At 43.7% G+C, this 15993-nt stretch overlaps 1 protein-coding gene across 3 annotated transcripts in view; it reads left to right on the forward strand.

Moving 5' to 3' along the window:
* Positions 1-35: 35 nt before the first annotated feature.
* Positions 36-15993, forward strand: part of ube2e3 (ubiquitin-conjugating enzyme E2E 3 (UBC4/5 homolog, yeast)) — a 132339-nt gene continuing 116381 nt past the window's right edge. The window contains exons 1-3 of one of the 3 annotated variants that reach the window (XM_059966789.1): positions 36-305; positions 990-1215; positions 1674-1724. In XM_059966789.1, coding sequence (XP_059822772.1) covers positions 1031-1215; positions 1674-1724 — 236 coding nt within the window. In that variant the 5' untranslated portion in view covers positions 36-305; positions 990-1030. Of the gene's footprint in view, positions 306-474; positions 801-989; positions 1216-1673; positions 1725-15993 lie in introns of those variants that run through there. The other 2 variants (XM_059966787.1, XM_059966786.1) reach the window with 2 other exon arrangements.

A 15993-nucleotide genomic window follows, 5' to 3' on the forward strand; every position in this document is an offset into this window, starting at 1 on the left:
TGACTCGGCGCGATCCTTGCGCCGGCGGCGGGAGGCGAATTAAACAGCCGACCGTGTGTGTGTGTGTCTGAGGAGAAATTGAGCTCGGTTTCGGAATCAAATGATTCAGACCGTGGGCTCCTGACACTTTTTCTAAATTTCCTTTCTCCCTGTTTCCCTCTACTTGGATTATCCCCCCTCCCCCATACACAGATATTTTTTTCGCTAAAGGAAGCCGTATTTGTTTTAAAAGCCCTCTCTTGAACATCGGCTGCCCACCCGTCATTTCGGCCACAGGCCTCGGGCTCGGATCACTCTCATAAAAGGTAAGGAGGAAGTTGGCCGTCAGTTTTTTGTTTCCCCCTCCTTCCAAAAGGTAGAACATTCGGTCGGGAAACTTGATAAATTCCTCCTCATTGTTCCAGCGGTTGTTGAGTGAGCCGAGTTCATGCATCAGTGGCTGAGACCACGCTGATTGGAGCGCCCCTCGTTATTTTAAAATACATCCTTAAAGAAAAATAGTCACCCAAACCGGACGCACATCTCCCAACCTGACCTGCTTTAGACATTCCGCCCTTAACTGCTCCATTCTTAGTCCTGACTTCTCACCCCCGCCCCTCCCCCTCCCTTTAAATGACCGTCAAGATCTTTGTAATGTTAAAATCCCGAGCAGTGCCACCTTACACAACAAAACCTCGTTATACAGCGGAGAGATTTCTCTCTCCACTTCTTCCCCATCCAAAAACAAAGACAACTTGATATTTTTTTTCCGGAGGATATACTTTATATTCCTTAAATTATGCTTCTAATTTCCGTCGATGGTATGTAAATTCAATGCAAAGTGTGTTTTTATATCCTTTGGAGGGAAGGGGGGCGGGGAGCGAAAGAGAGAAAAAGCTAACGTTGCTGTCTGGTTGTCCGATCTGTGACCACAAGCATTGCTTGTTGATGTCCATGCGACTAGATACTTCTAAATAGTATTTGGGCGACTTATTCCTTCTCTTTGGCAGGTGTGCTAATATCTGTGGGTTCTTTTGACGCTAAAGGTAAAATGTCCAGCGACAGACAGAGGTCTGATGACGAGAGTCCGAGTACGAGCAGTGGGAGCTCGGATGCCGACCAGCGTGACAACCCGCAAGAGGAGAGGAAAGAGCCATCCTCACAGCAACAGCCGAAAAAGAAAGACCCCAAGGTATCCAGCAAAACAACAGCAAAACTCTCCACCAGCGCTAAAAGGTAAGTACGGCCCTTTCTTCGTTTTTTTAAAACAGTTTTTCCGCTTGAGTACCGGCTTCTTGCCAATTCTGGTTGCACTCCTATAAAGTCCTTATCGAATAGGTCAATATAAACACTTCTCTCATCATTTGCATATAAGCTCGAAAAGAGAATAATATGGGGTATTCCGATCTTTACTGGTTTAGAATACCCTTATTTGAATCGCTTATGTACTCTTCTACCATTTTTAGTCAAAATTACATACATAGTCAAGCGACAAATAGTGGAAATTTATGAAAACTTGTCCTGTTATGGGATTTGAGTATAACGTTGCTGAGAACAAAGAGGAAGCAGCCATGTTTTCCACTTTGGTTGGGTGAGCTGCTGAGAAAAGGATGGTGATAGAGGGCACTGTAATCGTTCTTTTACATCTGAATGCAACACAGTATTTTGTACTGAATATCTCCATCAATTTTCAGAATTCAAAAGGAACTGGCTGAAATCACACTAGATCCGCCTCCGAACTGCAGGTAAGTGAGGCTGATCAATTAGCAGATTGCAATATGTGATTTTCGGTTATATTACAGAGGTTCAATTAAAGTGAATGTCATGTGTGTGGATACATGTAGATTGTAGCTTTCTGGACAAACGCAGGCAATTGTACGCAATTTTTACCTTAAGGGTATGTGATAAAATGTAAACTGAGTAATTGTTATTGGCATTTGTCACAGTAAATGATGGATTTATTTGAAAACTTGAAAGCATACCAGCATTTCACACAAGATTTATTAAGTTTTTTGATAGGTACTTTGCTGTTGCTGTGTACATGTTAGTTTTTTATCATTTGGAAGATAGTGTGAGAATAAGTTGTATTTGGGGGCGAGTTGATAGCAAAGAATTAGCTGAGTTTGATTTGTGATGTTGGAGTTTAGCATTTTTGATTCCTATGGAACAGCACTTTTTAATATTCTTAACATAAAGCTAGCTTTTAAATTGAAATGGTAAATCTTCAAGTTTTACTTGTTCAGTAACCAGGTTTTATTGATTAAGTACTGTCAGTAGTCAAATTAATAACGTTTTACCAGAAAGCTTATTTCTTTGTGGAAGAGAAGATAACCATACTGGGATTCTACAGATAAAAATAATTGAGATTTTGCACATAAATTGAAACGTGCAAAAATAATACTTTATGCTCTGGAGAAATTGGAAATCGTATTTTTTAGGAGTTAGATTTTTTAATTTAATGACACAGTGTGGTGTAGGTCCTTCCGGCCCTTTGAGCCACACCACCCCAGGGATCCCCAGACCCTGATTAAACAGAACCTAACCATGGGCAAATTCACAATGATGAACTTACCTACCTGGTACATCTTTGGACTGTGGGAGGAAACTGGAGCACCTGGGAAAAACCCATGCATTCCACAGGGAGGACATACACCATCCTTTTAGAATGGTGCCAGAATTGAACTCTGGAACACCTCCAGCTGTAAGATTATTGAGCTAACCACTACGCTACTGATTTTCTGAAAGTAGTGTGCTCAAAATCCCATTTCTGTGCTGTATTACCCTGTAACTTAATCAATGTGGTGTCTGGACAAATAGTATGATGTATTTTATTTTAAAGGATGGCAAATCAGTCAGGAGTATGGAAATCAAGTTTATGTGGAGTCTTTATCAAAGGAGATGGCTTTGATTTAAAAATTGAGCTTTGAAATACAACTTTTATTCACAGTAAATTTTAAAGTTTGTAATTTGAAATTTGGTGACATTTGTATAAACTGACAGCTCTACAGTATAATACATTTCATACTTTTAAGATGGAGAATTTTACTAAAGGTCATGAACATTTTGTTAATTGGCTTTTTATTCAGATTATTTAATTTTAACTTGGAGTCTTTCAAGTCTTATCTTAAAATATAACTATAAATTTAATATGTTCTCATGTTTGTCAAATCTCATAGTTGAAATTGTATCTTTTGCAAGACTTGGGTTTTTGTATTACTTTTACAAAATCCAAGCAAGTGGGATTCTTATAAATTATTGCCATGTTTGTTTCTTGATTTGGGCTGGTAAATGGCCATTGAAAAATGCATTACTTCTAATAACCACAACTATAATACACTCCAAAGCATAAAAACTTAAAATGGAATTAAAATGTAAATGATACTAAATGACAAATGAAATGATAAGTTCTTTATACATTTTTCTAAAAACTTTAAAGTTTCCTCTGGCATATAGTACCTGATCTTTTCTGCATTTATCTTGGAAAATAAGTTACTGATTTCTTGGTAAATTAAGTCCAATTTAGCAGTGTGTTTCAAAGTGCCAGTTTTTACAGTTGCTTAAATCTGGTTTGTAGTTATTTGTTGTTGTAACTTGGCGTTATGTATCACTTCAATGTATAAAATGACAGTCACTTCTCAGGAGTGCATTTGGATAGATTGGCTAAATGAAACAACCAGAGAGATGACTAAAAGCCAAGTTAGTATTTTAGAGGATGGTGACACAGAGCAGATTTGTGAGTGAATTCCAGTGCATGTGACCAATTTTAGTTGAATCCAGTATCACCAGTGGGGTAACAGAAGTAGGTGATTGCGCAAAAGGTGAGTATTTGAATGGTTTTGAGTAACTTGGGAAGAGACAAAACCATTTAGCAATTTGAATACATCAATAAGAATGTTGTAGGAGTTGGTGAACTAGAAAGTAAGTGCAGTGGTTTTCGGGAATTCGAGCTGTGGATGGGAAGTAGGATTTGGGCAGCAAACTTCAGTGGAAACTGTATTGGAGAGGAACAAATGTTATGTATTTTGGAATTGACAACTTGTTTAAAGAACAGAAGAATGAAATGTTGGCTGGAACAGAAATGACTAGTTAAGTTCTGGAAGTAATACTGAGATCAACTGGTGTTACATTTTAAAAAGAAAAATACTTAATTTTGGCAGCCTTGTTCAAGTAGGTCCCTTGCAAGTGCACTGAGGAAATGTATTTAATGAGGAAGAAAGCTCTATGGAAACAGTTATTTTTGTTTCAAGAATTTCTTTTGTAGGGAGAAAGTATTTTGTTGGGCTGCTGACATTCCTGAGCCATTCTAACTTTTCACCAAAATTTTCTGTTGGAATGAAGTAAGCAAGTAGGGCAATTTTGTATTTTACTTCCTGAAGTTGGTGTAAGCGAGTAGGACAGTTTTGCATTTCACTCCCTGAAGTTAGTGAACATTTTCTATGTTTTCTGATACTTTGATCTGAGTACATAAAGAATATCTGCTTCATGGCATAATAAAAAGATTTATAGCAATAATTTTCATGTCATGGTGTCATCATGTAGACTCCTGAAAAGTCTGTAATAAGTCAAATATTGCTGACAGTATTCTTTGTAAAGTGTCACTTCTTTAAGGTTTATATGAAATCCAAAGGAAACATGGTTGATCTACATTTCCCCAATCCTGGTTAGCCTTATAAAAAAGTATAGAAATGCTATTCCTATATTGTGCACCATGTTTGCACCACTTTTAGAGTAAATTCATACAAGTAGTCTGGGAACCACTTGGAACAGCTTGCAGATATCTGAGGTTTTCTTTTCTCTTGTTGAAAAATGTATGATTTGATTAAATTAAGTAGTTTTAGTTTGCATTTGGGAAATTATTTCATTTAAGTATTAAGAACATTGCATACAGACTTTGTATTGCAATATACAATTGCCAATTGCATTTACTTGTCCATTCCTAGATGTCATTGAGAAGGTGGTTGTGGGTTGCCACCTTGAAATTGTGTAATCTATGTGTATTCCATAATGCTGTTAGAGAGAGAGAGAGAGAGAGAGAGAGTTCCAGGATTTTGACCCAGTGATGGCGAAGGAATGGTGAAGTATTTCCAAGTCAGAATGGTGTGTGGGGTTTGGAGGTTACCTTCCAGTTGGTGGTGTTCTGCTGCTTTTGCTGCCCTTGTTCTTCATGGGTTGGGAAGGTTCTTTTAAGGAGTCATGGTGAGTTGCTGCAGTGCAGAGATAGTACAAACTGATGCTACTGTGTGCAAGTGGTGGAGTGAATGGTTGTGGATGAGGTATCCCTCAAGCAGCTGCGATGTCCTTAATGATGTTGAGCTTCTTGAATGTTATTGAAGCTGCACTTATCTAGGCAAGTGGAGAGGATTCCATCACACTTGTGCATGTGGCTATTCCATTTCAGTTTCTGATCAGTAGTAATCCCCAGAATATTGATAGTGTGCGATTCAACAGCCATTGAATATCAGGGGCTGCTAGATCTTATCTTGTTTATTGTCAGACATCTTCACTATCTGAAAGGCCAGTGCAAATATGTTATAGTTATGGTGGAGAGTTCTTTTTAAAGAAAATTGCTGTGCGTATGTTTTAATGGAACTAGTAATATTTGTAAACACTTGATTTTACTAGAATTCGGTTGCAATACTGGTAATTCAATAGGTTGGTGTTAATGAATTGGTGAAATTTGAGGGTTTAACATTTTGGATATGTTGTCAAAGACAGATAATTTGTAAGTTGTAGAAACATTACAACTTACAGTATAACTTTAAAATCTGATGTATAATTACATGCCAAACTAGTTAAGATTTGAGAACTGCAGTCACAAATATCCCCCTGTACCCATGCTTTTCAGCAATCAGACATGCTCTCTAATCCAGGTAGCATATTACTAAATCTTCTCTGCACCCTCTATGAAGCATCTGCATCCTTACTTTCATGAGGAAACCAGAACTGAACATAACACTCCAGGTGTGGTGTTGCCAGAGTTTTATAGAGCTGCAACATTGCCTTGCAGGACCTGAATCAATTCCCCAACTAATGAAGGCCAACGGTCATACTCTTTTAACACCCTATCAACTTGCATGTCAACCTTGGGATCTATGGACTAGGACTCCAAGCATCCTCTGTTTCTCCACACTGCAAGAATCCTGTCATTATCTTTGTATGTTGCCTTTAGGCTTAGTCTTCCAAAGAGTATCACTTCACACTTAACTTGGTTTGATCTCCATCTGTCACTTCTCAGCCCAGCTCGGCATCCGATCAATATTCATTGTAACCTACATTACAACAACCTCCTACATTAGCCACTTCGCCCCCAACCTTTGTGTCATTTGTAAACTTAATAACCCACCCTTCCATTTGCTTATCTAAGCCACTTATAAAAATTACAAAGAGCAGAGGTCAGAGAACACTACAAGTTCTGGACCTCCAGGCAGAATTGGCTCCATCTAATACCATCCTCTGCCATCTGTTGGCAAGCCAATTCTGAATCCACACAGCCAAGTTCCCTTGATCCCATGCCTCCTAACTTTCTCCTGTAAAATTACCATTGCTATCTAGTCAAGGGGTCCTTTAGTAATGCCAATTCCTTTCAGATAAATGTTTTCACATCATTTTTATTGTATTTACTAAAATATCCTTTGCTCAAAATGTTTTCATACAAAATTTGTGCATTAGCTTGACCAAATCTAACCGTTGAATTTTCTTATACTCTTCCTGTGTTCCAGATTTACCTTAATAGTTCTGATTTATCCCAGAAAGCAAAGATGAATATCCACAATGGTGTTAGAAAAATTGTGAACACTATAGAATGTTCTCTATTTCTGCGTATATGACCTAAAATATGATCAGATCTTCAAACAAGTCCTTAAACTAGATAGAGAACCTAATTAAATAATTAACACAAAAAACATTTATTTATTGAGAAAAATGATCAATATTACATGTATTTGTTGGGAACCTTTATTTACGGTAACCGATGTGACTACCTTTTGCAGCAATAACTTTAACCAAACATTTCCGGTAATTGTTGATCAGACCTGCACGTTGACTTGGAGGAATTTTAGGCCATTCCTCCTTACAAATCTTCAACTCTGGATGTTGATGGGTTTTCTGCGTGAACTGCTTGCACAACATTTCTGTAGGATTAGGATCAGGACTTTGATTTGGCCATTCTAAAACACAAATTTTCTTCTTCAGCAACCATTCTGTTGCTGATTTACTCTTGTCTTTTGGATTATTGTCTTGTTGCATTATGAAACTTCTATTAAGCTTCGGGTGATGGACCCCTGCCCTGACATTCTCCTGTAAAATGTCTTCATAGAATTTTGAAATCATTGTTCCTTTAGTGATTGCAAGCTGTCTTGGCTGGAAAGCAGCCCAGACCATGATGCACTTTCCACCGTGCTTCACAGTTGGGATGATGTTTTGGTGTTGGTGTGAAGTGCTCTTTTTCCTCCAAACATAGCAATGTGAATTTCTCCCTAAAGGTTGAAGTGTTGCCCCATCTGTCCATAGAACATTGTTCTAGAAGCGTTGCAGAATATACAGGTGATCTTTTTGCAAACTTGATATGTGTGTCGTTTTTTTTGGAGAGTAGTCGTTTTCTCTGTGGTGTCCTTCCATGAACACATTTTTGTTCAGTGCTTTTCTAATAGTGGACATATGAACAGAGACTTTAGCAAGTTCTAAAGATTTCTGCAGGTCTTTTGCTGTTAGGTTCTTTTTCACCTCCTTCAGCATTGCACATTGTGCTCCTGGTGTGACCTTTGCCAGATGCACACTCTTAAAGAGAGTAGCAACACTACTGTGTTTCTTCCATTTTATAGATAATTTCTCTTATGGTGGACTGATGAACAGGTGTTCAGAAATGCTTTTGTAGCCTTTTCCAGCTTCATGCATCTCTACAATTCTTTTTAGTGTCCTCTGAAATTTCTTTTCATCGAGGCATGGTATACATAAACATATCTTTCTTGAGAAGAGCAGGCTCTGACTGTAACCTGTCTTTGCGTGTCATTTTTTAATGTAGGGCAAGGCCTCTCAACAACCCACATCTCCAATCTCAGCTCATTGATTGGAACACACACAAAATGCTGGTGGAATGCAGCAGGCCAGGCAGCATCTATAGGGAGAAGGGTCTGATGAAGGGTCTCGGCCCAAAACGTCAACAGTGCTTCTCCCTATAGATGCTGCCTGGCCTGCTATGTTCCACCAGCATTTTGTGTGTGTTGCTTGAATTTCCAGCATCTGCAGATTTCCTTGTGTTTGCTCATTGGTTGGAACACCTGGCTGCAAATAGCTTTTGTGGAAGGCTTTACCCAAGTGGTTCACATACTTTTTTTCCAACAAATACATATAATTTTGGATTACTTTTTCAATAAATAAATAATCAAGTATAATGTTTTTGTCTTATTTATTTAATTGGATTCCTTTTTCTAGTTTTGCGATTTATGTGAAGATCTGAAAATATTTTAGGTCACATGCGGAAATAGAGAAAATTCTACAGGGGTCACGAACTTTCTAGCACCACTGTATAGCTTTTTGATGTACAAACTTTAAAAAGTACGTAAATTTCGCATGCTTTTCCTCATTGTAATTAAGCTAATTTTATAAAAATATTTAAAATTGGCATAAACAGCTCCTAATTGTATGAACAGAAAATTTTCTGTATTAACAATTTTAACAATTTACAGTCTTAAGAGGGACATGCTTGCTTTATTCATTTAATTTGCCTTTTCAAATTGAATTCTGCTGACTATAGATATTCAGATTACTATCTTACTCTGAATTAGTGACCAAATTGTTATTCAGATGGGACACAGATCTGGTTTTATTCATCTTTAAGGATTGCCCTTGAAGATGGTGATGAGCCATCTTGAACCACTATAACCCTGAACCCCGGAATTACATATATTTAGTGTGTAATTCCATGATTTGGACAGCGAATGAACAGTGGTGATTCCAGAGTGGGAATGGAACTTCCATGCCCAAGGTTATGCTCTTGAATATTAAGGGTAGGTGATTGGATCTCTTTTGGTAGAGATGGTCACTGTCTGAGATGTTGTCATTATGTTTGTCTCAATTTTGTCTGGATCTTGCCATACACAGACAGCATCTGCTTCATATGCTGAGTGGTGATAATTGGTGTTGAATATTGTGCATTCATCTGGGTTTCTATTAAGTTAAGGAACGTTAGTGTTCATTTTTAAATAAGTTTAATTTAGTTTGTGTTGTATGTGGATGACTTGAGTACTGCTCAGTGCAAAGGCTGTTGTTCAGATCTATGAATTTGTCCAGAAATTGTATTGAAGTTGGAGTAAGTCATATTTGCAACTGTTCCTGATGTTAAACCATGCTATTTAGGAATTTTGACTCTGCTGTTGTGGTTGGAAATCACCGTGGACACTATAGTGCAAATTTGGCATCTGGGACATGTATCATTGCTTGTATTATGTTGCTTTTGCAGGGGAATTTGAATCATGTTGTCCAGAGGGTGCCTGTTGTCAGTTGCTCTCAGGAAAACATAGTGGTAAATTACATGCAGGTACTGGTAAGTAAATGAGTTGGCTAAATTCTGGGTAGTGGCATACATGACAATATATCTGACCTCGTGTTTTTGCTTTTGTCTTTTTCTTTCCTCCTCTTCCCACCTCCACCCACCACTTCTGATCATTCTTTTGCTGCTGCTGATTCTAGTCCACTTCTGTTTACCTGCATTAACAAACCCTGCAATTAATGTTGGCCTCTCAAATCTTCCTTCCACCCCCTTGCCACAATTGATGACAGTCTTCAGTGTTTTTCTCATCCATTTGTTTGCAATTAATGACCCACTGACAAAGCTACTCCAGAAGAACCAAAGCTTGTTATCAGTGTGATCCAAAATGGCACCTGCTGCAAATTCTTGCTGATTTCCCTACCTCCGTCAACCAAGGATCTGAACAAAGCCAACTTGGAGAAGATGTTGAATATGAAAGCATACAATGTCAATGTTTGCATTTTTTTCTGCATTTAGGGTGCTTTGGATTTCTAGGCAATTATGTCTTCCCCTTTCTTTGCTGCTTTCCTTTTCACTGTGTTTTGCCATTTTACGTGCATATTTTTAACTCCTCTCTTGGTCAGCCTTGAGCTTTCACTTAGTTTCACTTGCAATCACTTAGTTTTCCCATTCTCATTTTTGATGGATTTGCTGTCTGCTTGCTTTTCTTCTGTGTAATCTTGCTGTGAATACTGAAAGATCAGTCATTGATCTATGTCAGGCCATATTTAATTTGGCTACCTGAAGGAATCATTACCTTCTGAGCAATGAAATCTATTATCTCTACACTGAATGAATATTCCTAGTTTAAGATAATGAAACTTGCTACTAGATATTACTGTCAGAGGAAATATCAACTCCACGTCTCTGTTGTCAGACACCTTAAACTTCATACATCTCACTGTTTCAGCCCACATTAGAGTGTTAACCATGTTCGCTCAAATGACACTGATGAAGTTCCAGGAACAAATCAGCTGAACAACTTGCTTCTTTGTCCCGCACAGCTATATTCTTGGGTAAAGAGACCAGATTGTAGTAACGTATTTTGTATCTGGTTTCTTGTAGTTGGAGCAAGCTATTGAGTCCCTTGTACTCAAATAATCTTTCAATAAAAGTCAAGTACAATTTGCCTTCCTAATCTCTTGTTGAACTATGGAACAATGATTTGTTTATAAGGAACATGAAGTAAATCTGACCAATGACACTTACAATCACTGTATATATTTTAAAATTCTCTGCCTTGCTGTTTTTACTTCAAAGTGTTTCCTACTTTGTGTTCAAGTCCCTTCACTTTACCTGAGCCTTTTCAGAGAAGACTCAGAAAGGGTTACAATTCAAATGAATGAAGGCATGAATGCTTAAAGCAAAGCTGCCGGAATTGCAGAATGGAATATTAAGGTTAAAGGAGAGTTGAGGGGATATTTATAGGACTGAAATGGTGGAGTTGATCCCAACCCCACAGAGAAATTTAAACACATGGGTGATAATTTTAAATTGAATGTCTCTGCAGATGTAGACTTGGAAGGTCAGAATGTTGCATGAATGGGTCAGAATAACATGGGTGCAATAAATTCTTTGGTAATTATTTGTCAACAGCAATAGAAGCAAACAGAATTGTTAACCAAGAGAATATTGGAAGAATCATTTCTGGAGATAAAGTGTGTGCCTAGAAATTTCAGCATCAGATGGATTGAGCTAAGGTTGGAGGCAGTTAAAACCATTTTTATATAAAGGAGGATGGGGTTAGGTAACTCAGTAAGTGATGTGATAGGGTACGGATTGCCAATGGTCTGATTTAGACTGACCTGTAGATAGATGGTTGGATGACATTGTGGTTTGTTAACAAGATATTGGACAAATGCCTTCTGTGACTTGAGGGAAGGGTCAAGAGAGCTAGAGCTGTTATGTCATGTTGAACAAAAATAAATTCACCATATAATTCTTGGTGTAACATGCGTTCTTACTTGAAGATCGTTTCACTTCATTTAAACCTTCATTATAGACATTGTAAATCTGTATCTGATGAACATTTTACTGAGAATATACAAAAGTATTTGGAGTAATTTATGAGAATCAAGGCAGTCAATGAACTTGTTAAATGTGATTTACCAGAAACCATTTTACAGCAATGAAAAGTCTTAGTACAGTGCATGTATATGATTACAGTAGATTGAGTGCATTCACAGAATTGTCTACCTGTAGCGGTGTGCTACACGCAGCGCTAAAATTACGACACAGAGTCGGTAACTGCAGTCGAAGGAAAAAAGTTTATTCGAAAACTTCAGCCTCACTTTTAAGCCTCCCTCAACCGGCCCCCCCATGGCGCAGAGGCTCCAAAGCTCTGTGCTCGCAAACCTCCGTAGGCTATCTAATTGTGAGTCGGTTCGGATGCGCCAGGAAATGGGTCGCCACATAACCCCCCCCCAGAACCGGCGATACACCCCCCAATGTCCACAGTTTGGGCCAGAACCTGCTTGGGAGGTCGGCCTCTGCGCCGAGGCGCCGGAAACTCGGCCGGTTGCGCCAGGTCCACATGGGCCGGTTTGAGGCGGTCCACCGTGAAAACCTCCTCTTTCCCCCCAACGTCCAGCACGAACGTGGACCCGTTGTTCCGGAGCACCATAAACAGCCCCTCGTATGGCCGCTGCAGCGGCGGCCGATGCCCGCCCCTTTGTACAAACACAAACTTACAGTTCTGTAGGTCTTTGGGTACGCAGGTCGGGTGCCGCCCGTGCTGTGAAGTGGGTATGGGGGCCAGGTTACCGAGCTTCTCGCGTAGTCTGCCCAGGACTGCTGCAGGATCTTCCTCTTGCCCCCGTGGGGCTGGTAGGAACTCCCCGGGGACGACCAGGGGCGCGCCGTATACCAACTCGGCCGACGAGGCGTGCAGGTCGAGTAGGACCCAGGGAAGCTCGTCCGCCCAGTTGGCTCCTCGCAGGCGGGCCATGAGGGCCGACTTCAGGTGACGGTGGAAACGCTCCACTAGCCCGTTCGACTGTGGGTGGTAGGCAGTTGTGTGGTGCAGCTGAGTCCCCAAAAGGCTGGCCATAGCTGACCACAGGCTGGAGGTGAACTGGGCGCCTCTGTCGGAGGTAATGTGGGCTGGTACACCAAAGCGAGATATCCAGGTGGCGACCAGGGCTCGGGCGCAAGATTCGGATGTGGTGTCGGTGAGCGGGACCGCCTCTGGCCATCTTGTGAACCGGTCCACGATAGTCAGGAGGTGCCGCGCTCCTCCCGACACTGGTAGGGGGCCCACGATATCCACATGAATGTGGTCGAAACGCCGGTGGGCGGGATGGAACTGCTGCGGTGGGGCTTTGGTGTGCCGCTGCACCTTGGCCGTCTGGCAGTGCATGCACGTTTTGGCCCATTCACTGACCTGTTTGCGGAGTCCGTGCCAAACGAACCTGCTGGAAACCATCCGGACAGTTGTACTGATGGAGGGATGCGCCAAGTTATGAATGGAGTCGAAAACGTGGTGCCGCCATGCTGTCGGGACGACTGGACGGGGCTGGCCGGTGGCGACGTCACAGAGTAGGGTCCTCTCACCTGGGCCCACGGGGAGGTCCTGGAGCTGCAAACCGGAGACTGCGGTTCTGTAACTCAGAATCTCCTCATCTGCCTGCTGCGCCTCTGCCAGTGCCTCAAAGTCTACCCCTTGGGAAAGGGCATGAACGGTAGGGCGAAAGAGCGCATCCGCCACGACATTGTCCTTACCTGAGACGTGCCGGACATCTGTCGTGTATTCAGAGATGTAGGACAGGTGGCGTTGCTGGCGGGACGACCAGGGGTCGGACGCTTTCGTAAACGCAAAGGTAAGCGGTTCGTGGTCCGTGAACGCGGTGAAGGGCCGACCTTCTAGGAAGTACCTGAAATGCCGGATTGCCAGGTAGAGCGCCAACAGTTCCCGGTCGAAAGCACTGTACTTAAGCTCGGGTGGTCGCAGGTGTTTGCTGAAAAACGCCAGGGGTTGCCAGCGACCTGCGATGAGTTGCTCCAGCACCCCACCGACTGCCGTGTTTGATGCGTCCACTGCGAGGGCGGTAGGGGCGTCCATTCTGGGATGTACTAGCATTGCGGCGACCGCCAAAGCTTCCTTCGTTTGAACGAAAGTGGCGGCGGACTCCTCGTCCCAGGTAATGTCCTTGCTCGGACCCGACATCAGGGCGAACAGGGGGCGCATGATCCGGGCAGCTGAAGGGAGGAAGCGGCGGTAGAAATTGACCATACCTACGAATTCCTGAAGGCCTTTGATCGTGGTGGGTCGGGGAAAGAGGCGGACCGCATCTACCTTAGCGGGCAGAGGGGTTGCCCCGTCTTTAGTAATCCTGTGGCCCAGGAAGTCAATGGTATCGAGTCCGAACTGGCATTTGGCGGGGTTGATTGTAAGACCGTACTCACTCAGGCGGGCGCAGAGTTGACAGAGGTGGGACAGATGCTCCTGACGACTGCTGCTGGCTATGAGGATGTCATCCAAATAGATGAACGCGAAGTCCAGGTCCCGTCCCACCGCGTCCATTAACCGCTGGAATGTCTGTGCGGCATTCTTCAGGCTGAACGGCATGCGGAGGAACTCGAAAAGGCCGAAAGGGGTGATGAGAGCCGTTTTGGGGACGTCGTCAGGATGCATCGGGATTTGATGGTACCCTCGGACGAGATCTACCTTGGAGAAGATCCGTGCGCCGTGCAGGTTTGCTGCAAAGTCCTGAATGTGCGGCACAGGGTAGCGGTCCGGTGTGGTAGCCTCGTTCAGCCTGCGGTAGTCGCCGCACGGTCTCCAGCCCCCTGTCGCTTTGGGCACCATGTGCAGGGGGGAGGCCCATGGGCTGTCGGACCGCCGGATGATCCCCAATTCCTCCATCCTCTGGAACTCCTCCTTCGCCAGTCGGAGCTTGTCCGGGGGAAGCCGCCGAGCGTGGGCGTGGAGGGGTGGTCCCTGGGTCGGGATGTGGTGCTGTACGCCGTGCCTGGGCATGGCCGCTGTGAACTGCAGTGCCAGAACCGATGGGAACTCCGCCAGGACCCTGGTGAAGTCGTTGTCGGACAGCGTGATGGAGCCGAGGTGAGGGGCTGGCAACTGGGCTGCACCCAGGGAGAACGTCTGAAAGGTCTCAGTCTCTTCCTGGGCAGGTCGACCAGTAGGCTGTGAGCCCGCAAAAAATCCGCACCCAGAAGCGGTTGGGCTACGGCGGCCAGTGTGAAGTCCCACGTGAACTGGCTGGAGCCGAACTGTAGCTGTACCTGACGGGTGCCATAGGTCCTTACTGTGCTGCCATTCACGGCCCTCAGGGGGGGACCCGGTGCCCTGCTGCGGGTGTCGTAACTCGTCGGAGGTAAAACGCTGATCTCAGCCCCAGTATCGACCAAAAACCGGCGACCCGACCTTCTATCCCAGGGCGGCTGGCCCTGGCGTTTCCCGGGAACTTGCAGGGCGGGCGACAACGGCGGGCTTCTGCGCCCCACCGCTGGTGGTAGAAGCACCAGTGTTCAGTGGGCCGGGGGTTGGCGGGCTCTGCGGCCGGGCCTGGACTGGTTTGCTGCCGGGAGCGTGGCTGGGAGATCTGTGCGATGGACGCCCCGCTCACCTTTTTGGCGTTCCACAGCAAGTCCGCCCGGGCTGCCACCTTCCGGGGGTCACTGAAATCCGCGTCGGATAGCAGCAGGCGTATGTCCTCGGGCAGCTGCTCCAGGAATGCCTGCTCAAACATGAGGCATGTGTGTCCGTCGGCCAGAGACAACATCTCATTCATTAAAGCCGATGGAGGTCTGTCGCCCAAGCCATCCAGGTGCAGTAAACGGGCAGCCCGCTCGCGCCGTGAGAGTCCGAAAGTCCTGAGGAGCAGGGCTTTGAATTTCGTGTACTTGCCGTCTGCCGGGGGCGACTGTACGAACTCCGCGACCTGGGCCGCTGTGTCCTGGTCGAGGGAGCTCACCACGTAGTAGTAGCGGGTGTCTTCTGAGGTGATCTGGCGAACGTGGAAGTGGGCTTCGGCTTGCTGGAACCGTAGGTCTGGGCGCTGTGTCCAGAAACGCGGCAGTTTCAACGAAACCGCATGAACAGAGGCGGCGTCGGTCATTTCTGGTCCAAAAATCGTTTGGACCGTTGGGGTCACCAATTGTAGCGGTGTGCTACACGCAGTGCTAAAATTATGACACGGAGTCGGTAACTGCAGTCGAAGGAAAAAACTTTATTCGAAAACTTCAGCCTCACTTTTAAGCCTCCCTCAACCGGCCCCCCATGGCGCAGAGGCTCCAAAGCTCTGTGCTCGCAAACCCCCGTAGGCTATCTAATTGTGAGTCGGTTCGGATGCGCCAGGAAATGGGTCGCCACATACCTAGTAAATAATAGAGCCATTTGTATAGTGCTGCATATTTTCCCAGATTCTGCATCAAGACTTTGGAATTTTCTTCAGTGTCAAATCTTAACTTGTGCAGTTGTAATTAATTATGACAGCATTGTGGTTTTAGTTGCACTGTTGAAAAAT

This window comes from Hypanus sabinus, chromosome 4, assembly GCF_030144855.1.
Source record: "Hypanus sabinus isolate sHypSab1 chromosome 4, sHypSab1.hap1, whole genome shotgun sequence".
Classification (NCBI taxonomy): domain Eukaryota; kingdom Metazoa; phylum Chordata; class Chondrichthyes; order Myliobatiformes; family Dasyatidae; genus Hypanus; species Hypanus sabinus.